General features: G+C 40.0%; 1 protein-coding gene across 1 annotated transcript in view; it reads left to right on the top strand.

Annotated features, from left to right (window-relative positions):
* wars2 (tryptophanyl tRNA synthetase 2, mitochondrial) overlaps window positions 1-26,752 on the top strand; it is a 109,288-nt gene that overhangs the window by 78,203 nt on the left and 4,333 nt on the right. The window contains exons 5-8 of the mRNA XM_033617225.2: window positions 9,757-10,017; window positions 14,230-14,310; window positions 16,759-16,841; window positions 19,734-19,852. Of these exons, the coding sequence (XP_033473116.1) occupies window positions 9,757-10,017; window positions 14,230-14,310; window positions 16,759-16,841; window positions 19,734-19,852 (544 nt within the window). The remainder of the gene's footprint in view (window positions 1-9,756; window positions 10,018-14,229; window positions 14,311-16,758; window positions 16,842-19,733; window positions 19,853-26,752) is intronic.

The following is a 26,752-nucleotide window of genomic DNA, read 5'->3' as shown; positions in this document are numbered from 1 at the left end:
AAAATGAAAGCATGTCAGTGCAGACAGACTTTGACAGAGTTGCCAAACAAAGCATTTATTTTCGGATAATCAAAAAATGAGTAGTTCAGCAATAGTTAAGCCGAAATATTTGTTTAAATTTCCATAAGCCCACAAATGGACACAAGAAACTGGGAAAATGCTGCACGGGAAGGTTTTTTTGGATGCTCTATAACTCTTTTTGCTGTCTTTTGTTCGGCCTCCATCAAAGTCTGTTTGCAGTGATATGCTTTCATTCTAAGGGTGCTCCGCTCTTGCTAACACCATTTGATAGAAAACTTTTTCTGGGACCATAGAGAGCCTCGGGAGGGAGTACTCCTCCTTTAAGGCTGTTTGTCGGTTTGTCTGAGTGTGTAGGATTTGCAGTGACACACTTGGCAATTGAAATGATGCTACTTGAAGTCGCATTATCTGCAAGTCCATATTTTAATTCACTAGAAGGCATGCATTTTTGCTCATATAGAAATGTATAGTCTGACTTAATTCACCCTGCATGATAAAGTAAAATCTCTGCCCAGTTTAACTGTGGGAGCTTTATAAATCTGGCAAAAAGATTTTTGTACGATTCAAGACCAAACTTTGTGCTTCATGCATCTGGTCCCAGTACAATTTGTCATCGTTACACATAGTTTCTTTGAGGATGTTGCGCTCGCTAAAATGACAAATCCAACATTTGTCATTCAGTTCCCACAATGAAGTGGTTCCAGGACCCGCTCTCTTTCGAGAGGAAAAAGAAATGTTGTTTCCATGGAATCCTGGAACCAGATTTTCTTTGGACATGTGGGAAAGTCAGTGTTAAGTCCAGAAGAAGAAGACCGTCTATTTGTTCTCTAATGAAGTGAATCAGCTGACTATTGTTTTCCATTAAATAACGCAGCCTGTGCAAAAGATCTGTTACTGCTCTTTTTTCTTTCAACCAGTGTTGATCTTTGATGTGAGCTGTCAGATTCATATGGACAGACACCTTCACAGCTTAACTGATGTTGATGTAGGCAAAGACCACGACACGTGTGGACATGCGTCTATGTTTGCACACGACCTCCGTCCCTGCGGAGATTACCACACATGTACATGCACAGACAAATGAACACATATTCCCGGAAAGGTGCCGCGAGTGTGAAAACATGGCCTTTATAGTGTATGTAACCTTCTAGCTGTTGGCGTTAATGTCACACACACATGGTGTGTAATGCATTCAGCATATGGCAGATGTGGATGAAGAAGGCTTTCGTCACCTTAGCGACAATGTAATACAACAGCGTCATGCCTGTCAGAGTTAAATATGAGGAAAGAGCATGTAGCATTTCCCGCGTCTGTTACGTGTCATCAACAGGCATCTAACGACTGTGAGACGAAAATAAAAAGAGAAGGAGGCGAAGAGACGATAGGAGAAGGCAGGTGATGCTTTATTCTTTTATCCAACTGTAATTGGACAAGAGGAGAAAGTATTTTGTTTGCATTGAGCTTGGTGTCCTTGTTGGCTGAGGATCGAGTCCGGCCTGCTGTTGCTCAAATGTTTGGCTCAGAAACGTTTCTTCAGTTCAGAAGAATTAACTTTTTTTAGCCACGCTCTCCACCTGGTTTGAGGGATGATGACTTTATGTCAGCTGGTTTGGCGGTGAGAGATCCACCACTTTGATCAAGACTAAAATATCTTGATTACTATCAAATGGATTGCCATTCAATCTGGTTCTGATGTTCATGTTTCCCAGATGATAAATCCTAATTACTTTGGCTATCCCCTGACTTTTCCTCTGATGATTTGTAGATGTGAGTGAAATGTCTTGATTACTATCGAATGGATTGCCAACGTCTGAATATTCTTAAAGTGATAGTTCAGGTTTTTGGACATGAAGTTGTGTGAAACGCTGACCATCTGTAGCTCTGATGTAACGGTGTCACTACTCTCAACGAGCCCCCTGCTCTGAGAAATCGTCCGTAGCTTACCGGAGAAAAAGTAGTTCTGAAGATGTATGGGGGACACGTAACCAAAAGGTTTTAAACTACAAAAAAGTATGCATGTGTTTTGTTAGACTATTTCAATAATTTTAAAACATCCCCGCATTACGTCAGACCTTGCTATCAATTGGGACTATTTTCTGGCCAGTATCACTCCGCCGTGCAGGCCCGCAAGACAGCACGGCAACAGAAATCAATAAGACAGTTCATCACCACACCGTGCAGGTGCGCAGGATAGCAACGGCTAACGAAAACTTCATCGGCTGTTTCCAACAGAGAACCAGTAGGCTATTATTAGTGAGGAAGAAGATGTACTAGCCCTATATATATATACCTACTACTACAGCGCAAACACCGGTTCAGGCTCACGACACACCCTCGTCAGCTGCTGTAGGTAAATAGAGGAATAAAAAAATGGCGTGAACAGCTGTGGGAATAAAAACATCGCCGGCTCCCAATTCTATCGGTTTCCTGTTACAGATGTAACCCGTAGGCAACTTTGGCTTGTGTCAATTGGTATGAACCTCGCTACTAAGCCAGCGAGGGTGAAGCAACTGCGCTTCTGTCAGGCTCACTTCAGCTGCCCACAGATCCCGACGGACAGAGAAAACGCAATTTCCGCACTGCTGTGCCCAAAGAGAGAGATATTACCTAATACCAGTCTATATAAAAATGTCTGTAACTGATTGTAAAACAAAATGTTTGATTGAACTAATAGTCTGTTGTGTTGTGGAGAGTACATTATACGCAGCCTTGTTTTACCGTAGGCATTTAGTTTATTATATTAGGCGAACTGCTAAATCCGTGACATGAGTAATAAATCACATAGAAATGTGAATTCATATGTGATTATGACCAGTCTCTGCTTTGTTCTGGTGGTGGGTTAGCCAAAGTTGCCTACGGGTTACATCTGTAACAGGAAACCGATGGAATTGGGAGCCGGCAATGTTTTTATTCCCACAGCTGTTTGCACCATTTTGGTATTCCTCTATTTACCTACAGCAGCTGACGAGGGTGTGTCGTGAGCCTGAGCTGGTGTTCGCGCTGTAGTAGTAGGTATATATATATAGGGCTAGTACATCTTTTTCCTCACTAATAATAGCCTACTGGTTCTCTGTTGGAAACAGCCGATGAAGTTTTCGTTAGCCGTTGCTATCCTGCGCACCTGCACAGCGTGGTGATGAACTGTCTTATTGATTTCTGTTGCCATGCTGTCCTGTGGGCCTGCACGGCGGAGTGATACTGGCCAGAAAATAGTCCCAATTGATAGCAAGGTGTGACATAATGCGGGGATGTTTCAAAATTATTGAAATAGTCTAACAAAACACATGCATACTTTTTTGTCGTTTAAAACCTTTTGGTTACGTGTCCCCCATACATCTTCAGAACTACTTTTTCTCCGGTAAGCTACAGACGATTTCTCAGAGCAGGAGGCTCGTTGAGAGTAGTGACACCGTCACATCAGAGCTACAGATAGTCAGCGTTTCACACAACTTCATGTCCAAAAACCTGAACTATCACTTTAAGGATTAAAATTTCATTGCTCTTTGAAACTGTACTTGTATCATTAATATAAGCCTATATTTTATCTACAAGTGCACGTCACACACTGAGCGAGCTGCCTGTTAATGACGCTGTGGGCTAATGGGCATGTAGCTACTTCCATGTTTCAGATGATACGTCATGTTTGTAGCTGACCAATGAAGATGAGTTTACATATCACCTTGGGTTCGTCCTTCACCTTCTCAAAATGATCCCACACTTTGGATTTCCTGCCCGACATGTTATTAACTAGCCTGTGGAATAACCGCAGGTACCAGCCCTGGAAATTAACCTGACTCCTGTCTGACTGCTGAGCGTGGACACTTCCTGTGTCTGTCCTTTCAAATTAAATGGTCCAGATCATATAGGTTTTGATTTATTTTGACAAGGTGCAGCTCCTAAGAGAGTTTCATGTTTGTTTATTTTCTATGTCTGAACGACCAATGAAATCTTGCCGACTAATGACCTTTCTAATGACGTTTGGTCGACCATTAGGGGGCAGCCCTAGTTTATTGCAGTTATTTCTGGGACAAGGGGTTAGGGGTTAGGGTTAGGGCTTAGTGCAGAATGTGGTGGTTCTTTTAATGAAAGTGGGCCAACTCTAGAACTTTCTTTTAACAAATTTACAAAGTGTTGCGTGACCGTCCATCGTTTTGCCCTAAGGAAGAAGACATGGCATATCTCCAGCTGTACCAACACAACCACTAACATGACTGGCAAGAGTGTGGACCTAATAACTATGCACAGGGCCCTTTGACCTTCTAGCAAAAGTGACATAGGCACAAAATCTGAACACAAGTGGTCGGCTGGAGACGCATGATGGACACAAGTGTGATGTGGCAATGTGTCTCAGCTGTCCTCTTGTGTTTGGATCACTGAAATACATCTCAAAACCAACAGGGTTTTAATTGTGGTAAAGGTTAATTCAAAATTGAATCTCAGTACAAAAATAACGTCTACATTGTTTAGTTGTGTTGCAGTGGCCACAACCTCATTAGGGATGCTGCAACAGGTATTCTGTCAAAGGCAAAACACCTGTTGTGACATCACTATCACTAAGAGGGGTGTGGCCAAAAGACAGACATGCTTCGAATACTTCAACCCAAAGAGAACAATTTCGACACTTCTCTGCCTTCAACTCAACTTTATTTAATTCGCAGTTTAAACACAAAGCAGTTGGTCCGACATGTTGTTCAGCTCAGACAGAAAAAATTAAGAACAATGAAAATAAAATAAAAATAAAAGTAAGAAAAACTACTGCAGATTTCCAGTGTTCTTCTCTGTATACCAAATTCAAGCTCCATATTTATAATGGCTTTAGGTCTTTAATAAAGTGTTTAAATCTGGTAACGAATATTTCAGTGATTTATACTTCATTGCATTTAATGTATCATACTGAATTTTTTTAACAAGCCACGCCTCCAACATATGAAGGGACTCACTTTACAAGCATGTGAATGTTGAAATGAATTCACTTGCGCAGGTTTAATATGGTCCATGGCCAAACTATGCTAGATGATAATATTTCATTACTCTTGGCTTGCAGTGCAGTATTCATTACCAACATTAATTGCTTTACAACATTTGCTGTCTCCTCTGTCATCATGCAGTAGTTGATTTACGTCTTTATGTAACCTACTTTCACTTCCAACAGCTATAGAGAGACATGTTTAGAGACACTTTCCTCTGACCAACAGTAACACTGAGGTGTCTGGCTGAAGCAGCGTAATGTGTGATATCGCGATTGCCCAGTGGCTAGTTAGCCGTGGCGTTGACTCTCATTTGACACTCGATTGGCTCAAATGACACCATTACCATGTCTGCATGGCTAATGGCTTCCCCTGGGGGCCGGAGCAGAGGGGGAACATGCGTTTGGCGTGTCAGCTCGAGGTGAGAACACACATGAGCCAGACTCGGGGCCCCGTCCGCACCCAAATCAATCCTGACACCTTTTAAGAGGCTCTCAGCATCAATGGCACTCCAGTGCAATTACCCCGTCGGTAATGACATAAGCACCCAGTTCCTTCCTGCCTCTCTCTCGCCAGGCAGCGACCAGCTCCCTCAGGCCAGTAGATGGAGACTCTGCGGACGACGCTGGCCCCAGAACAGTTGTTATTCGATCCCTCAGGGCTGAGAGATGGAAAAGCTGTGGGACACGCTGGTGAGAGAGCAGCTGTTATCTGATCTCAGAGGCTGTGCTGAGCCTGTCTCTCAGTCAGATTGGATGTGATGTAGCTCAGCTAGCTGTCAAGATAACCGATTTCTTCGCAGTGGCTGAAGAGGATATCCTCTGAAAGCTTCAGGTTTTAATGATTAGTTATGATAACCTTGAAGAGTGCAGCCGGGGAACATATGATTGCCAGTCAGATTTGAGGTGATAACACCCGGATCCCATGGGTTTTGTGGGGGAGTGTTTTGAAACGGCCTCCTCTGTCCAGCTGTTGCTGTTTACAACCAGTCAACACATCTGAAACAAACTTAACCTCGTCAGAGTTGTGGGTCATTTTCTTTGGAAGTGATTAAACAATAAATATATCAACCTCAAGATGTAATCTCAACAGTTACTGGATGAATAGCCATGCAGATATCCATGATCTTCTCCGGATGAGTTGTATTAATTTTGGTTATCACCTTTCTGATGTAGCACCATCATCAGGTCAAATCTTTATGTCTGTTACTTTGGTTTACAATCAAATACCTGCAAAAATAAAGACGTTCCCATCCCATCCCATCTTCACATTTTGTACTAATTAGCAAATGTAACACACAAAATTAAGACGAAGTGAACATGGTAGACGTTATTCTTGCTAAAAATTAGCATGTCTCTATAGTCATTGAAGAATGTTAGCATGCCAGTGTAGCTTTGAGCTCAAAGTACAGCTGTGCCTAAGACAGTCTCACAGAACCACTAGCATGGCTGTAGACTCGTTAAAGGGGACCTAAAATGCTTTTCCTTATTGTCTGTCCTATATATAATATCAGAATGTCAGATGTTCACATTAAATGTGGCCAAAATTTCAAATAAGTAGGCAAACACATGTAAAAGTAATCCCTGTGAGCAAAAACCTTGGGCTTCAGACTGTTCTGAATACTCCATTTCCAATGTTTTTTCTATTTTGGCTACAAGATGTCAGATCCTGGCGGAGACCTTGCTCCACATTACTGCAAGTCTTTACCCTACATAGCCTACACTGCTACATGTAGCTACATGCTAACACCAGGGAAACATGTAATCTTGGTTACAGATGTTGTTAATTTCTCCCTGATTTCAGATCATATTCCTGCTGGAACTTGTCCAGTTGTGTTTAGAAGCTTTCATTGATGATTTTTTAACTGGAGAAAGTCCCGCTATACACAGTCATAGCTGTGTAGTACACTGCTGCAAGTACACTGCAACATGTAGCTACATGCTAACGGCAGGGAAGCATGTAATCTTGGGATGCTGATGTTATTTATTTCCCCCTGATTTTGGATCATATTCCTGCTAGAACATGTTTGGTTTGACTTTTCATGGCAGAAAGTGCCGCTATTCTCTGTTGCAGTTTTCCAGCTGCATTTCTAGTGCAGCAGTTTTGCCAATTTCTTGCAAATAGCAGCATTAACTCCAAAGTTGCTAAAAGTCCCCAGATGACATCATACATGCATGTGCATATTGGTGACATCATCCCGCATTCATTTGCATATATATTGAAGTAATAGAAATTTTGAATGGCTTGAGAGCTACACCACTTACCATTTTCTCCTGCTTCCAATCCAGTGTCAACATAACCATAGAAACTCACTACAACTGAACCTCCACTTACACGACGAGCTGTGTCTCCTCCTGCCTGTCTCACACCTACCGCACAGCTCAATCGCAGCCCTGGTGATGGGAAAGCTGTGTACTGCCATAACTCAGCAGATAACTAAGCATGCATGGGAATCAATTCCAATATATTTCTCTCACTTTTTCCTGGACAGGCTGAAGAAGTCACTACATTGGTTGCTCGCCCCTTAATAATAGTGATGGCTAAATCAGGCGAGAATGTTGCCAAGTTGGCAACACTGAGACACCGAGATGCAGAAGACCTGAAAACGCTGACTAATCAGAGTAGACTGGGCTTTTTTGGGAGGTGGGCTTAAAGAGACAGGCTTCAAAATGGAGTGTCTTAGACAGAGGGTGAAAACAGGTGTTCCAGCACAGACAGTATGAGAAAAAGTTTTTGTTTTTTTTTTTGTTTGTTTTTTTTTATCAATACAGCATCTAAACATGTTCTAGTAGAAACCTTAAATAAAATGTGAATTTGAAAATGAGCATAATAGGTCTTCTGTAACATGGGTGTTGAGACAGCAGCACTGCTTACCTCATAGTTGTCAAGATGGACAGTTAAATAAGTGCAGCTGTGATCATTTTCCAGATATGTAAAATTAACATCACCAAAATAGAATTAAGCATCTGATAAGCCTTAAACTAGAGGACATATTGTCACCAGTAGTTGTAGGGAAACAGCTACAACAACAAAGTCTCCTGTACTTTTTAAATGCAGTGCTATGTTTAGTCTGAGCACATTCTTAATACGTACAAAAGCCCCGGCACAGCTGGCCCGTCTGTTAACCTGGATTTCTTCAAACCTCGTGTAATTCTAACCCTTGTGCACGTGGGGGTTCATGTTATCTCTACCACATATTCCACCTCCCCATCCCACCTTCTCACCTGTGAGCTGGAGCACTGGGCCAAGCCACAGCACCGCACCTCTGCCGGGAACTGAACCCTGGCCTCCATGGTAGGCAGGCAAACATGCGTCACCCAGTCACCAAACACTTTGTCTTCCTAACAGCCCAACAAAAATACCCAGTCCGGTCTGCGTCTTTGTGTGTTTCTCCTCCGTCAAAGCACAAATCTACTGTGTAACGGCTTTGGTGAAGAAGCCCTGGATTTTTGAAGCCATTGCGGTTTCACGTCTCATGACAGGTGCCGCTCTGCTTGCCCTCTAATTGTATCATGTGGTGCTCGGTGCCACAAGCCGTGGTTAGGACTCTCTTCCAGCAGGGGCAATTGAAAGCCAAGGTTCAGTGGTGCGGGCCCATGCCAGAAGAAATGAGGCGGTCTGGCCCGGCCCGGCTCTGCAGAAAGAGAAACACAATGTTTGCCCAACGATACAAACACAACGAGTGATCTCCCTCTTTCTTCCAGAGGGGGTGAAGAGCTCGCTGCTATTCTAGCTCCAGCTCTGTAGAATAAGTTGGTGATATGGTGAGCTGCATATTGTATGGTATTTCCGTGGTTCTGCCTCCCCCTCCTCTTCCACTGTCCCTCCCCCGCCGTGGTAACAGAGGCCTTGAAGTTGGCTGGACGGATGTTAATTATTATTGTTGGCCGGTGAGGTGATGCATTCTTTGTGCAGGATGTGTTTGGGAGAGAACAGAGGTGCTAGCCATGAAGTTAGCATCTCGGTAATACAAGCGTGACTGCTGCTGGCCTCCAACCTGCCAATAGTTTAACACTGACACTTTAGTCTCTGCAGGCTTTCTCACCTTTTCACCTTCACCCTCTCTCTAAACACTAGTTTCTCTCCTCTTCTCTGCTTTTAGCGGTTTTTCTTCTGCCCATTATCACTTTTTTTTCCCTCTTGTTGCAGTGTTGAGTTTAAAATCAATAAATTATTACTGGATTGATTTTGAGCCACTGACATGGAAACTATTCATTTAGATATTTCATACTTTAATAATTTCTACTGCTATAATTCTCTACGCTTTACATCAGACCAACTGTAACATCACAATTTCCCCCTGGGGATCAATTAAGTATTTCTGACATAATTTATGTGTGTACAGTCTTTATTTTAAGAAAAACCAGCACCAATAAAGGTGTGAGATACAGCTTAACATCTTGAATAATCTTGTTCAACTTTAAATATACAATCCACAAATTGCGAGCTCCTGGAAGCCAAAACCAGCTTTGTTTACTCGGCATTTTGCTTCACAATATTTGCTTTTTTTGGGCACTTTTTCCGCAATTTTTGTAGCTTCCTCTTGGATGCCTGCGGCTTATAGTCTGGCACCTGGACGCTACCTTTTCGTAAAGTCCGACCTCACCGGCGCACTGTGCCCAGGAACATCCCGACCACTGCAAAAATAGAAAAACATAAGACAATGCGTGATTAATTGAAGAGGATTTTTTTTAAGGAACATACTTAAATCTTTGCAAAGAGTCATTAACTTACAAAGTGTAAATGAAGCTATTCCCTTTCTTTCCAGGAGCCTCCAGGAGGTGGGCGTGTATTCTCAGGGATCCAGCCAACGGGGGTGCCCCACCTGGGCAACTATCTGGGTGCCCTGGAGAACTGGGTGTCCCTGCAGGACCAGTATCCTTCGGTGCTCTACAGCATTGTGGACCTGCACTCCATCACACAGCCTCAGGACCCGGCACGACTCAGGAGCAACATCCTGGACATGGCAGCCAGCCTGCTGGCCTGTGGCATCGACCCGGAGAGGGCGATACTCTTCCAGCAGTCACAGGTGGGCAGGAGAGTGAGGATGGATGGATGATAGATGTCAGCTGTGTTTCACTGCACGCTGGAATTCAGGGTCAGTTTTGAAAACATGATTTATTGTGTTCTTTGTGTAAGTTACCTTTCCTGAAGACTGACATGTAGAACCACTGACCAAGCGTCGGTGTTTGACGAGTTGGGAATAAGAGACATGTTTGGGAACTTTGAATTTTATCTCTTTCTTGGCATGCCCTTGCAGTGCATTATTAGTGTTTAATTAGTGTTTAAGCTCATAGACTATATAAGATAATGGATGTAGCCACTGTGATGTCACCCATTGGTATTTTGAAGCCAGAATTGACCCTATTTGGATGAGAGGCTGGCACTGTGGAGGAGTGAGGGGTGGATCTGACTGAGAAGCTGAGGACACTATCAGCCTGTCACTCAAAGTGGCCGCCCAATAATTATGTGTGACTCTAAACCTTCATAAAATGTAAACTGGTGAGCTAAATAAAGGTTCATTTCTTGTACAGATGTCATGAACAGGGAGATTAGCTTTAGAGGCTTAAACTTTTTTTTGTACCAGGCTGTTAACGTGTTAATTTCTGCTGTAAAGTCAGGCATTTTAACATGAGGGTCTATGAGGATTGACTCACTCTTGGAGCCAGCCTCAAGTGGCCATAAGAGGAACTGCAGTTTTCGGCACTGTCATGTTGGCTTCATTTTTTGGCCCCGTAGGCTGCCGCTTGGTCAACCCAGTTTCGCTCCAAAGTCATCAAAATCTGGCGGTTGGGCAGTGCCTTGTGCCGTCAGACACTGAGGAAAAAGCCGTCCTTTAACATCGGCATGATATGCGGCCGGTCGACGTTGTAGTTTAACAGCGCTCTGCGGTGTCAGGGGGAAACGTTGCGGGACAAGAATGAAAGTTAAGGCAGCGAAAGTCCAAGTAGGGTGGGTGAGACCGACTTTCACCTGGGAAAGCAGAGTTTGCATCCTGTAAGATTATAAAGCCAAACCCTGGTCTTTTTTCCTAAACCTAACCACTTGCTTTTGTTGCCTAAACCCTGGCGTAGTGCTTAAGTTGTTGGAGGAAAAAGAAACATGTTGTTGTACTTACGTAGTACATTTATTGTGAAAGAGACTGTATGTAAACGGTAAATTTCCTGTGAAAACAGAAGTGTATTTTGAACGAAGACAATGCACGTCACAGGCAGAACTTGACACTGTGTCCCAGAACATCAACAACCAACGCACCCAGGGTACCTTTCGTGTCATACCTGGACGTGGAAAGTCCATGACCAAATGTCGATATGCGGCGAGGTCAGATGAATGAATAATACTACTCTGCTGTTATATTCATAAGTGATCACATATAGTATGAATAACTCTCGTCTGATATATGTTTGTGTTCTTTAGTTCATGTCTGCACATTTGTATCTCACATTTAAGGTGGTTATTTAACAAAACATTAACATAATCGTTGCTGCAGTGGACTTTTGTGTGAAGTATGTTAGCGCTTATAAATGTATGTTTCTCTTTTCAAAAGGCAGCTTCTAGTTTTAATCTCTTTTTAAGTTTGCCTTGCAGACAGCCATCTTTGACTGTTTATATTAAAGCTGCCGACTCATGTTTACCTGCCAACATGCCAGCCGGCCCCCAAATTGCTTATTTGATTGCTCCTGATTTTTATCTCCACTGTACACTCTGTGAAATTCACAGGGACTATAAAAACACATGCATTTATAAACCAGCATTAAAGTCAGCAAGACGGATAATGACGGTCTTAACGTTTGCGGTGGATCCAAGATTTCAGGGTAAAATGTACAGAATCAGAACAGCTGTTTGGTTCTCCCTTACGTGTGTGTGTGTGTGTGTGTGTGTGTGTGTTTTCTGTTATTATTCACAAGTTAAGGAGCAGAAGTGTGTGTGTGAGAAAGAGTGTGAGAGTTCAGTCCATCTGTGTTTCTCTGCCCCCCCACACACACACACACACAGTCACAGTCCTATTTTTATTCCCGTTTAGCTTCATGCCACATAACTTGGCAGCGAGGCGACCCTCCTGTTGAACACGCCTGCTCCACATGTAAAAATACAACGACTGCCCAAAGAAAATACTCCACTCCATTGAAGAAAAAAAAAAAAAAAAGAGCAGATCTGGTGACGAGCTGAAGTCAGTGGTATCAAAAAGGAAGTGAATGAATCAGCAAATCTGCGAGTCCTCTGGGGTTTATAGAAGTATCGAGGACAGAAGTGGATTTATAATGCAGGGCCAACTGTTAACCCACTATCAGTGTAATACTCACACCATCCGTAACATCAGCATATCTCTTGTTGCAGTGCATTCTTGTCATGCAGCATGAATGGAGGCCTTGTTCTTCCCAAGCTTTTAAATATCAGAGTTTTATTACACTTCAAAACCATATCCATCCCATTCTGCGCTGTCATCAACATCTGTCCCATCTCTTGTCTGTCTGCAGTGTGTAATGAATACCGGCCCCCCACATGTTTGCCCCAAATCCTGCTTTATGTCCCCGCTGTCTGCTTTTGACTTCACACTGAGAAAGAGGGGATGGCAATATAGCCAGCATCCATAAAGTTTAATTTGCAGGATATTTCCTGCATCCCCACATACACTCTTACACACAAGATTTTTTTTCGCAGTCAGAACAGCCTCCATGAAAGCAGATATGTATATGCAGTTGATTTACCACTGCCAGATGCACATGCTATGCCATATTAACATAGGTTGTCTGCAGGTCCTTAAAAAGTTTTAAGATATTTTAAATACAATTTTATAAATATTAGGCCTTAAAAGTCATGAAATTGTCTAAAAATGTGTATTTGTGAGGTCTTATTTATCCATCTTTTAATTTCTTTTTGTCTTCTTCTAAAAGCCTCCTGCTGAACCTAATAATATACTGTCTTTACTATATAACTTGTGATTTAATGTAAATTAACTAGGGCTGCCAAGTGATGAAAAAAATATATCTAATTAATGACATGCTCTGTGATTAATGAATCTAAATTAATCTCATACCACAGTTTTTGCTGTGAAAGTGTTTAAAGACTTTTCAGTTGAAATAAACTTTGGCAGATGTGTCGCAGTAAAGCCGACAACCGAAACTGGTCTGCAGTCCATTCTGCAAGGGAGTTAGTCAGTCACAGGTAGACTTACTCAGTTTGCGTCTGAAATTTGCGTCCAGAAATGAGAAGAACAAGTAGATTAATCAGTAATAATTAATCAAGTAATAAAAATACATGTTACAAATACTAAAACAGAAAGCTACTAGTTATGGGCTTTATTAAAAAGATGTGTTTTGAGTTGTCGTTTAAAACTGTCCACTGAGCATGCATGTCTAATATTTAAAGTCAGGGTGTTCCTTATTTTTGGGGCGTAGCAGATAAAAGAAGCATCCCCAAACATTTTTGTAGTGACATCAGGAGCAGTTAAAAGGGCAGTTGCGGAGGATCCCAGGGTTCATGGAGGGACATAAGGTGATAGGGACTCTTTTAAACAGGAGGGGCAGATGCCATTAAGAGCCTTAAAAACCAATAGGAATTATATTGTCTCCCTTTTTACTTTGCATATTAATCTCTCATTTTTAGTTTAAACTTGTCCTCACAGTGAACACAGGTGTGACCAGGTGCACCTGTCTGTGAGGAGTCAGGACAGATAGGGAGGAGCAGTACTCGTCTCTGCCACTTAGAGGCGCTAAGGAGGCGCCCTCCTCCTGTCCCATAGCAGAGCTCTCACCCATTCATCTGTTTGTTTAATCTGCTGCTTAATTGATTTCTTCTATTTATGTCTCAAATGCTTTTCTGTGGTGAAGACTGTTTTGTATAACTAAATAAAGTACAACACACAGATATATGCAGAATACATGTGTATGTGTGTGGATATGCATCTATCATATGTCCACTGTGTAAGCACATATATAACTTACTTAATCCAGACCTACCCAAACTGCCATACTATTACTGAATTATTATTACTGTCAGAACCCCTGATCTTAAGTTTTTATTTTAAAATGCTTTAAAACAATCAGTTTAGCTGGTAATTTTCTAATAATTTCTCCTGGGGTGAATCCTAAAACAGGACCAGACTTCAGTGTGTGACCCAGTGAAATTCAAATTGCATTTAGGACAAAAATATACTGTCTGTGTGTCTGTGTGTTTTTTTTTAAGACAATTATAACTGAATGTGTTGCCCCTCTCCCTCACCCCTCCCTCCACCCTGCAGGTATCCGAGCACGCTGAGCTCTCCTGGATCCTCGGCTGTCTGACCAGCATGCCTCGCCTCCGACACCTGCCGCAGTGGAAGGTTAGACTCTGAATATTTCCTGCAGCCGACACTCACACATGCACATATAAATGATCGGGGAGATAGAGAAATATCTGTCATTTATAATCATGTGTGACACCTCAGAGTTTATTTTATGGTACATGGTGCGATAGTGCAGCGTTGCAAACTCACCCTGACTTAGTTTGTGATTGTATTTAAACATGGTTATAAGAATTACTCTGTTATTAAGTATCAAATGATCTTCTAATAAGCACCTATTAACCATTTAAATATGGGCTAACAATAATGCATCGCTGCTTTACAAAACACACTAAAAACATCTTGTAAAACTTGATATTTATTAAACAATTCTGGGAGCCTTCAGTACTTTTTTATTAAGTGTGTTATTACATTTATATAGTATTTGTATTATTTGTAGATCAACTTACACTCACTGTGGTGTTTTTATTATAATCACCAAATGACTTTAGGGTGTTGGCAGGGTTTTAATTTAATAGATATTAGGGTTCAAAGTCATTAAATAGTGTTATATTAGAATTTTGAGGTCTTAATTGTCACAAAGATTTTGTCTGATTTCATTTATCTTGTCAAAATGAGTCAAGCTCCTCTGTGTTAAAGTCCACATTTCAAGTCACAAATCTTTAAACACACCACTGAACCTAATGCTGTTTTTTTACTTTTACTGGCAAAGTGTAAATTAACCAAACTCACTCTAACAACCATATACCTACGTAAACCTACCTCTGCACCCGACCACACATACTTACCTGTATACTTACCTTTAATGCTGCAATAAGAAAAAGATGATTTGTCCAAATTCCATCTTAAATTTGGTTAAAATGATCTCAAAGGTCTTAAAAAGCATTAAATGAAGGTGTCTGATACCTGTAGACACCCTGTACAGAGACAAATACACATCTCTGTCTCCCAGAAATTACATTTATATACAACTAAACTGAAACTGCAAATATGTTTTTGAGGGAAATGTAATGCTGAGAAGTTATGTTATCTATTAACATAATGAGAAAATGTTGCTAATTGACATATCTGGCAAATCACAAAAATGTTGATACTGAACAAATCTGCAAAATGTTTATTGTCCACGTGTTTCAGTTGTTTTCCATCAAAACAGGCAGTCATGCAAACAGTATCCTCTTGTAGTGAGTACAGAATCATTTATAATCCTTTTTAAATCAACATTTAACTTAAATCACAATCTTTTCCTAACCTTAACCAAAGTGCTTTTGTTGTCTAACATTAACACAAGAGAGAGGCATAATCCCGGGGCTCTCTTGTAAAGGTCCTGCACTTTGCACCATGCTCCACAATCACCTCCCTCTGAAAGCTGCGCAGTATATGAATGAAATGTTTTGTTACCTGAGAGAAACGTCTCTGAACATTATCCAGGCAGCAATTACATCACCACAACAACGTAATTAAGAAAGCAGCGTAGTAACATGCAGATGTAATTTCTAGGAGATAGTGTTGCAAAACAGGGACTGCAGTAACGTTGCTTGCTGCTCTTCACTGAAGCTGCTTAAAAGATATCTGAGCTAGTTATGAATCACTTACTGAAAATAAAGGAAATACAAATAAAAAACTTGTGTGACAAAATTGATTCTTCTTTTTCAACTGTATAGATGGTCATTTTGGAGATACAATGGCAAATAATGTTTTGAATTGACTGATGTGAAATCAAATTGAGCCCAACACTGATATCCTGTTACTCACTGTGGTCAGATCTGTTTCCTACTAACTGTCTCATCAGCTGAGGTTAAAAGTATTTATTTCATATCTAAACACATTTAATCAGACACTACCTTTAAAATCCAGCCTGGATTTCTCAAATCTTTTATCAAACAAACTGCAATCTGATGAAGGAGAAGATGGCTCCTACGATAGTATCTAGAGATTATTATTGATGTGATATGTCTATCAAAGGTTGATCCTCGTCTCACTCATTCAGTGCTTCACAATCATGCTGATTTAATCATCGCCACGTCTGCACTTAACTTCAGTAAATTAAGATCATTCCCTTTTTTCTGCTCCCTCCAACTTTCCGGCATTTCTCCAACATTCCTATTGTCTGTTTTATTGTTTTGTTTTTCTACCCCAAAAACTCTTATAATTACAGTGATTCTCCTCTGGGCCCCGTGCAGCTTTAATACATGTTGAGGCCGAGCGAGAGAGCCCTGTTCTCAGTCTCTGTTGCTTCATAGAAAACACCTTTTGTTTACCCAACACATGAGTTGATCTCAAACATGGTGGAAAAATGTCACGTGAACTCATCCGTAGCCCGTTTGTCTGAGAATCGATGAGTCGTAGAGGCGAGAATGGCTCTTTCAGGGGAAAAGAGAAAGTCAACTTGAGTCAGTCTTTCCCTCCTGTCAGCTTTTATCCCTGCTTGTGTTTAGTTTTTCTCTTTCTTCCACCTCAACTTGCTCATTTTTCTTTCCTCTATCACAGATGAAGAGCAAACAGAAGAATGAAGGCAGCGTTGGTCTCTACACGTATCCTGTCCTCCAGGCCGCCGATATCCTCCTCTACAAGTGAGATCTCCATACGAGTAGGATGTTGTGTTTGTGTTGTTGTGTGTTGTTCTTAAGCGTCATAGACAAAGTCTTAAGCCTCTAAAGGAATAGGTAACAAGCCCCTGGACCTCATTGTTTTCCCACTTTGTGGACATTTTGGCCACTGTTCTTCCTCTTTGACTTTTCAAATCTCAGGCGGTGGGTCGCACGTATAACACATTGTCATAACGTTACACCCATGCGTTACTACCTCAGTTCCTGGCTTAGAGGCAAGACAACTCTGTCTCCCCATTCCCCAATTATACCTTTTACACAGAACGGTGAGGCGGCATAACTACGTGATATTCCCACCTTGAACGGGCAGTGAAAAAAGGGCTTGTGGCTGTGTGCAGCAGCAAGAGGCAGGGCTTCATGGCTCTGCAGAATCAAGCATGTCTCACTGTTTTACTGAACCCGAGGAGCCGCGGTCTTGGTTGAGTTTTTCTTTGCCATGCGAACTGATTACACTATAACGTTACCACCTGCAAAATACCTCAACCAGTTAAATCTATGCCCTACTTTATACATGCAGTGGTTATGTCAAAGCAAGCAACTGTTACACCTATTTGGACATTAATACATCTGTTAATTTTATTTTACCAATAAGGTTGCTGACGGAGTAGCTGCGACTTGAGTGTGTTGTTCAGGGGCGGATTTAGTAATGTGACAGCCCCAAGCAAACACTTTCTTGCTTTACTTTTCACCCTTTCTCTAGATGGGAATAGTGGTATTTGCAGTGGTAGAGGAGGTATTCAAAACTGTTTTTGTTTCTGAAGTAAAACTATTATTTATTAATATTAATTCTATCAAACCACACAGTAAAAGTCCTGCATTCCAATTTTTTACTTAAAGTGAAACAGGTGTTATTAAAGGTAAAACTTTCAATTCTAGGATAATTCTGGATAGTTTAATGACCAATAATGTGTCATATTTTATCTGATATATATCCGTGAGTAAACATTCATCTGCAACATACCCAATAAAATGTCTCTGTCAGGTAAATGTAATCATAAAATGTTTTCCTCTGAAGTAGAAGTACACAGGAAGAAGTAAATTTTTGAGCTGCATTTTTTTAAAGTGCTTCAGGGGGCTTCTGTTAATTATTTTGGGGCACAATGAGTCAGAATAGCAACATATTTCAATAATTTTCACATCTAAACATCATATACTGGTTAAGAAGTTATTTAGATAACAGACAATATGTACAGTTTGCTGGTGGTTCATCTGAGTTATTGAAGATTGGATGTGGAGTCCCACAAGGCTCTATTTTGGGGGCATAAACTTTTTATTTTGTGTATCAGTGACATAAATATATTGTAATTTGTGTTGTTTGTGGATGACACATTTTTTTTATTTCTAGAGATGATTTAAAAGTGTTAGCAGGAATTATTACAAATGAAATGGTCAAACTGAAAAGATGGTTTGATGATAACAAGTTATCCCTAAATGCGACTAAAACTAAGTTTATGTTTTTTGCAAATCGAAAAAAGGATTAAATTAGTTTCACTGTCAATAGATGGAGTTTACATTGAAAGAGTGTCTTAGTTCAGATTTTTTGGGTGATAAACTGTCATGGAAGTCTCATATGGAATATGAAAGGACAAAGGTGTCGAAGAATATTTTTTATTTTGAGCAAAGTAAAGTATGTGTTAAATTGCAAGGCAATGAGAATGAGGACACATCAACAGACTGTTGATCAAGTCAGTCTTTTTGGTAATAGAATGTGTGAATTGGGGTTGACGTGCACTGCTAAGTACACAAAAAAGCGCAGTGTTAAGTTGTTTGTATGAGCAGTTCTTGAGAAAGCTGTAAGCAGCAATACCACAGGCCAAACAGTCGGCACGTTTAACAGGGATGTTTTAAACGAGCACTGCACTTGTATCACAAAAGAAAAAATAAAAATGCATTTACTTACGTCTACTTACTCTTGTCATTTCTGAAGAAGCAAATGGTTTGTTTTTTATCCAGGTTTTGAGATTTCAGCCTTCATCCCAACACAAGACATTCAAAATGCTGAAAAACCATGTTTAAAAATTCCACAGCAACATCTTCCAGAAATTAAGTTTGTGTTCCTCTCTTTAATCCACAACACATGCCAACTGTTCTCACAGGGACTATTTTCTTCAGTATAAAGTCGTTCCAGTGAAAACTGTTAACAGAGTGTTCTGTGGTTTATCAGGAGAGCAGGAGAGGCAGTAACTTTGCTTTTGGAAAGACATGTTTCAGTTCCATTCACCTCACTGTGTGGGGGTGGAGGCTGAAATTTCAAAACCTGCACAAATAAAACCAAAACTATCTCCTCCAAAAAATAGATTTTATAAGTATGTGTGATTCAGCTCCTTAATACTCCTAAATGTGTTTAAAATGCAGTAAAACAGGGTGTTTACTTGCTTTATATATTTTCTTGTGTCATATTTTAGTGTGGAGATATTGTCTGATGCAACCTAGTGTGCTGCTGCTGCGTCAGCAGATTTTGATTCAAGTTGTGTTAGCGATCACATCAGTTGATGGTTAGATTATTTTGCGTTTCTGCAATGAAAATTAAAAACTTAAGCTGCATATTTCTACTGATTTAAAAGCTTTCTCCTCAGCTGTTTCTGTTTGAACCATCAAACAGCCAGAGACTAATTTCCTGAGAAAAAAGGGCAACGTACCAGAGAGAAACTCATCTTTAATGCACTCTGGATCTTATCAAAGACAATATTAATGGATCGCTTCCTCCCGGGTGACAGTTGCAAAACCAACCCTGAAAAGCTCCAGCAGTCACTCCAAAGTGCCTCCAGTTTGTGCTCACATCTTGCTGTGTATTTCACCTCCTGTGCCATCAGTAGCTGAAGAAGCTCATGTTGTTTCTGTGGTTTCATCTCTCAGGTCCACTCACGTCCCCGTCGGAGAGGATCAGGTCCAGCATTTGGAGCTGGTTCAGGATCTCGTTCGCATCTTCAACAACCACTACGGAGACCTGTTCCCTGAACCCAGCGCCCTGCTCAGTAAGAACACACACTCATACACACACATTTGCAGGCATGAAGGCACTCGTACACACACTAGGTTTTAATCAGATATGTGCGTTTGAAGACTGTGTACTGCCAATTAAAATAGATCTCTGGTAGCTGGTGATCGGGGCAGGAATTTAATAGCTTTTCCTTTCTATTTTTATGTAAAAATAGAAAAATAAAAAAGGGTTACGATTAATCGTCATGGGACAATATGAAATACACACTAAATAAATTCAGTCAGTATTAGCAGCCGTTCAAATGAGAAATCACCCCACAGATGCTGTTAGACTGGAGATAAAATTTCTACTTTTACAGTGACAAAAGATTTTTTTTTTTTTAATAACCTTGATTCCAAAAAAAGTTGAGAATTTGGAGCCTGCAACATGTTCCAGATAATTTGGGACAGTGGCATGTTTACCAGTGTGTTACATCACATTTTCTTTCACAACACTCAGTAAGCATTTGGGGACAGTAATTGTTGAAGTTATAAAAGTGAAATTTCATTCCCAAGATTCACAAACATACCTCCCGAAATCTGTGTGGAAGACTGGGCCAAAATCCCATCTGAACACTGTGAGTGATTAATTTCTTCATACAGGAAGCTGTATGGCACTGTAAACAAAGGCTTCTCCGATTATTAAATAAATTTGAGTTAGTGTGTTTTACACTTTTTTCTTGTGTCATTCCACTTCACTGCACCTCGATTTTATGGATTGAAACATTCTGATTTCTTTATCAGTGTAGTTTTATTAAGTTAATACCAATGTCTGGTCTGATTTTAATTTGAATAGCTGCATTGGAAGTATGTTTAATTTTAAAACTAAAGATGTGTTGAGACTTATTTCCCTCACTGTATGCTGACAAGCATTTAGCGTTCTTGTTTTATATTCATGTTACACATTGTCCTGGCTTTTTTTGGAATCAGGGTTGTAGCTGTGAGTTGTGTGACATTTCTTAATTAAATCTCCACCCTTTTTATCTTTTTTGTCCATAACCCAGCGTTAAAACTTTATTTATTTAAAACAAGCGAAAAAAAAATCTGCCAGAGCAGTCCGAATATTTCATCCAGTTTTAACAAAGATCAGCTTGTTTTATTAATTTTCCAGAAATGAATGTCTGTATTTAGAAAGAACCGAGCACTTTGCTTTGCCAGAATTAAGACCAAACAGCCTGGATTTTCACAGTTGCCACGGGACTTGACAAACTTGAGTACGTGTGCGAGTACTTTTAAGTGCCTGAATTAAAAAAAATGTAAAAAGTCAAGTACTCTAAAGTGCTCGGATTTAAAAGAGGATCTTAAAAGTGTTTGGATTTATCTTACTGGGATCTCTGAGTGTGAGTCTCTGTGGATTGTTTGATTGTCAAAAAAAAAATCAATATTGTATTTGGATATTAATGTCATGTTAAAAATGGTTATAAATCACCAAAATGTTGTTTTCACTAATTAAAGAAATTGCTACTTGATGTTTTTATATACAGTGGAAACTGCTTATAGTGATCACATCAATTCGCGTTGAAGTAACACAGAAATAAAGCTTACTGTAGTTTACTGTAGTGTTGGCAGTTTGTCGTAAGCTTCGAGTAGACTGTGATTATTAGATGGATTTAGGCCGGCATATATGAGCATCTATGTGAATTACTGGCCCCTATGTTTGACGTAATTTCTCCTTGAATGTGCTTGAAAAGTCCTTGAAGTGTATCATTTCAGCAGAGTGGCGACCCTGCAACATTTTAGACAATTGCAATTTGATTTGAGCTGGAAAAAAGGTTACATTTACTTTACTGCACTTGTTTTAAGAAACAGCTGTCTTTCCCTCTTTGGATTTCTTAAACAAAACGGCAGAAGCCCCTCTCTGTAGGTGTCATGATAATTACGATATCGACTTATTGAGGTCAGCAAAACATTTTTGAGGTCATTTCCATATATCGTACAATATTGCTGTTTTGTTTACATGTGTGGTTGTTTACTAAAGAATGCCACCAACTTTTTATCCAACATGATGCCAGAGTAAACAGCAGGGTATCCCAACCATTAGGCTTTATGTGTTGTTTTCACAGCGCCTAACCGAATAGAACAGAGTAAAGCTATGCTGAGACACGTTTTGATGTCATTTCTGGTCGCGCTGATTTTATCCTTCTGTCTGCTCTCTGTGTTGGAGTTTCATCGTGGGCAGGGCTCAGCTAATACACACACAAACACAAAAACATACACACAGCCACAGTGAACCAAGTGAAGTGACGATAACGTTGGAGCTAATAGATGTTTTTCCCAACAACTACTGACTAGCCAGAAAGGTTTGGAAGAATACGGCCAAATTTACTCTGTTTCAAAGCCAAACTCCACGACTCGTGGTGTGCACGTTTTGGGTTTAAGCCGACTGAGAGAGGAGAGCACGTTAGCATGAACAACCCGGTATGCTAACTTTGTTTAAAAACAGTGACAACGAAAACTGGAAATACAACTAACGTAAAGGCTAATGTGAAACATTTTATTTTGTTGTACTTGTTGTTGTCACTTGTCGCTAACGTACAGCTGATATGTAGCTGCATTTTTGGTTAACAAAGGTCGTAAATGCTGAGAAACTGGATCAGCATTATATTAAGAAATAAGATAAGATATACCTCTGTTCAGCATGTTTAATATTAAATTAAATGTAGTTTGTTTTATTTATTTCGGATACTTTAATATTTTTCAGTTCCAGTGTCTGAGTATTCTGAAGAATTCAAAGTTCGTTGCTCTTTATAAGGCTGCCCCGATTCCAAAAAAGTTGGGACGCTGTTTTTAAAACGGAAATCATAAACAGGATACAATGATTTGCAAATCCTTTTCGACACACAGTGGGGGACGTTAACTGAAACACATTTAATAAGTGGAGAAGCCTTTGTTTGCCAGCTGCAAGACACTTCCTGTATGAAGACACTAATCACTCACAGTGATCAGATGGGATTTTGGCCTGTTCACTCACACAGACGGTCTTTTAATTCTTGAAGAGTTTCACCTTCATAACTTTAACAATTAGTGTCCTCAGTTCCCAAACACTTGGGATGTTAAAAGACAGTGTTGTTAAAAGACGAGGTGATGTTACACAGTGGTAAACATGCCTGTGTTCCAACTGTTTTGCAACGTGTTGCGTAAATCAAGTTCAGATTGAGTGTATATTTACAGGAAACAATAATGTTTATCAGTCTTTGTGCTGTATTCGACTGATAATAGGTCAAAAAGGAGTTGTTATTATTGTGACAGGCTTGATGGGAGTGACACCAGTGATTTCTACCATCAAGCATCAGTTTTAGTCACTGGAAACATGTGGATGATGCTGTAACATCATTAATGTTTGTCCATCAGACAACTGGAACAGGAAAAATACATCAGAAAAGCAAAGCAGCAAATGTCAGCAGCTGTGTGTTTTATCAGAGCTGCAACTCTAGTATACTTCTGTTTTCTATTTGCAAATGTATTTCTCTCTCTTTTCCTTTTTTTCTCAGCAGTTTATATTAATAGATAAGAGTAGTCGTAGAGAGATGACAGGAAACAAGGGAGAGAAGTTGGGAATGACATGCAACAAAAGTCCCCAGCTGGATTTGAACCAGTGACGTGGCTGTGTATGGCTGGCATCTTAACCTCTGAAGCTACAGCAGAGGAACTTATATAACAGAGTTTATTTTACAATCATTAGATGTTAGTCAGGATGTTCATTTGCTGTTTAATTCTTGGGTAGTGATGAATAAGAAAGTTTCCTGTTTTCTGCTTCGGTCACAGTGCAGTCTGTTGAATGAAATTAAACAGAAGGAACTATTGCTGGCAAAGTCGAGAATTTTTGAATTTGTATGATAAACAATTCTTTTTGTAATCCGCTCTTTCTTGCCTTTATATTTTTAATTTTGTGTGCTGCCATTTGGCCACGTCTCCCTTGCAAAATAAGTCTATTTAGAAGTTTTCTAGTTACATAAAGGTCAAATTAAAGAAAAAATATTTATGGCCAATCACAGGTTACACTTGGAAGGAAAAATTTAACAAAGTATGAACATACAATATGATGTTTTCACGGATTTATTTTGAAATTATTGCTCTGTGTTTTCCAGTTTTACACACACATGGCTGACATGTTCTCCCTGTTTCATCATCGTTGGTTATCGGTATCATAAAGCACAACATGGAGTCACTCATGTGTGCAGCGCAGCTTTGATTAAAGAAGTATTTTCTTCCTCTTGTATCAGAATAATAGAGTGATAATAGATTTGGGGAGGATGTCCTAGAGATGACTTCAGGGAGGGTTTTGTGTGTGTGCAGTATCTGGCTCAGACCGGTCGATCCCATCTTCGTTTCTAGTCTTTGGCAAAGCAGAGCTGCCAGTCACCACCTTCCCTTTGAAACCGAACCGAAGGCTTTTTAATTTGCCTGAAATAAGGTCGTCTGACGGACCAATAAACGAGATGTGGCGTGTGGGAGGGACGTGGACTTCTAGTTTGGGATAGAAAGAGAGATGGAGCAGCAAGATGGCAGAAGGACGGGGGTTGATAAATAAGACAGGAGAGGAAATCTCGGCTCCCGAGGTCTGCTCATCCCTTCGCACCGAGATACATCTGCTTCACACTGAGACGGTCTCTCTCTCTCACACACACACACACACACACACACCAGGCAACAGTAATGAAACTATAACTCTTCGATTAAAACGCTCCTGCACAAAGACTCATTTCATCATTTCGCACCAGCTGACATCGACCAGATCAAACAGTGAGCGGTGTATCTTAACTTGTTACACGGACACGTCGTTCACATCTCACTTCTAATAAAAACAGAAATTCACCAGCCGAAATCCATCAGTAGATATTTAAAAATATCCTCACACACGTAACTATTTTCCACAGTAGTATCTATACAAATTAAAAAACCAGTACTGGAATGATTTTACAACAGTAAGTTGATTTACAGGAAATTTAATGGACAAATAAAAGAAAAAGTGAATAGTTTTAAATTCTTCTCATGTGTTTGAACATTTTCAGTTTGATTAACTTCCTTAAGTCTCTCTTAGGCATTCTCTTGGCGTTCAGTCGACAAACAAAGAATAAAGAAGCTCAGTCGATCAAAATACTCACGCATTTATTTAGGTTTCCTTCAGTTATTTTGGTACCGTCCCAGCATTAAGCAGGAAATGCTTCGTTGACTAAATACAGGCTGCCCTGCCCCCTGACTGGTGGAGGTTGTTGGAGTCACACGCAGACTGAGAGGAAGAGATTTTGATCTACAATTAATATTCCCGGACAAAGATGCCAGAATTGAACACAAAGATAGAGCTCTAAAGGAAAGGGCTCCTCTTTTGTAAAGATACAAATACAACATGTATAATTGTATTTATATATATTATTTATTGCCGTATTTTTATGCCTCCATACTAAAAACAGCTGTGCCTGGTGGCTTTATGTTTTCAGGTTGTCCATCTGTCCATCCGTCCCTTTCTTGTAAGCATGATATCTCAAGAACACCTCGAGGGAATTTCTTTAAATTTGGCACAAACATCCACCTGGACTCAGCCATGAACTGATTGAAATTTGGTTGTCACTAGTTGAATCTCACTATAACCTTACGTAACAAGTTTTTGGCCATAACTCAAGTATTCATGCATGAATTATGACAAACATTCACACAAATGTCTGGCAGGATAAAATGATGAAGTGATGACATTTTATATCAAAAGGTCAAAGGGCAACGTCACTGTGACATCATAATGTTCTGCATAAAACACTTCTCTAGCCGTTAATCAGCGTCATATCTCAGGAACAGAAGGGGAGACATTTGGTCAGATACTGAATTGGGGACACTAATCCTGGGTGCCCACTGTGAAACAGGGTTCTTGTGAAGTGTGGAAAAGTGTAGAATTGATTTTAGTAATTTCCAGGTCTGGATAAGTGTGGAGAAAAGAAAAGAGAGTGTGGAAAAATATTTTTGTTTCCAGACTATTGTCTCTATTTTATTTTTTTGAATTTTCAAATTTCTAAAACTAATTTGAGCTTAGAAGCAATTAAAAAACAAAACAAAATTAAATTGTTAACTTTTAACTGATTTTATTTTATTGTATTTATTTATTGATTGATTTTAGTTAACCCATATTTAACCAGGTAAGTCCCGTTGAGATCAACAGTCTCTTTTACAATGGAGACCTGGCCGAGACAGCAGCATAAGAAGAAGTTACAGCCAAACAACCACGCAATAAACAACATAAAAAATAAACAGTAACACCTATGCCCCACGGCAAGAATCAACTGACTCTGATTCATCGTACTTATGATAGCTTTAAAATCAGGCCAGTTCACGTAGTTTCAAATCTTGTAAAGGCTATTCCACGTGAGGAGAGCAGAGCACATGAAAGCTTTCTTTCTCAGCTCAGTTTGTGCACCAGGAACAGACGACAAAACTAAGTCTTGAGATCTCAGACTGTACCTTCTGTCTGATCTCTGTTCAGTTAAAGTACAAATGTACGAAGGGAATTTACCTGGTACGGCTTTATAAATGAAATACGATATAAAAAAGACTTAAACATACAGGGGTAATAACAGTGTGATATTATTTATTCAGTATGACAGGGAAAATAGTACAAGTATAGAGAGCACCAGTTAGTTTGCTTCGTCTTTGGGCAGAGATGTGGAATGTCATCCAACTTTCTGCGTAGGAGTGTTTACTGAAGGGCCACAATGGATAAAAAGTTTTCCAGGAGTGGCTTTTTGTCCTCCGATGTCAAATATGGTTTAAAAAAATTCGACAAAGAAGTCTGGAAAGTTGGAATTTTGAAATGCAAAATGTGCAGAACCCTGTTAATACTGTGGTCATTGTATAGATCTTCTGTGTTTCCCGATATATATATATATATATATATATATATATATATATAT

This window comes from Epinephelus lanceolatus, chromosome 14 (assembly GCF_041903045.1).
Source record: "Epinephelus lanceolatus isolate andai-2023 chromosome 14, ASM4190304v1, whole genome shotgun sequence".
In the NCBI taxonomy this organism is placed as follows: domain Eukaryota; kingdom Metazoa; phylum Chordata; class Actinopteri; order Perciformes; family Serranidae; genus Epinephelus; species Epinephelus lanceolatus.
The sequence above is the reverse complement of the archived record's forward strand: the minus strand, read 5'-3'. Positions and strand labels throughout refer to the sequence as shown.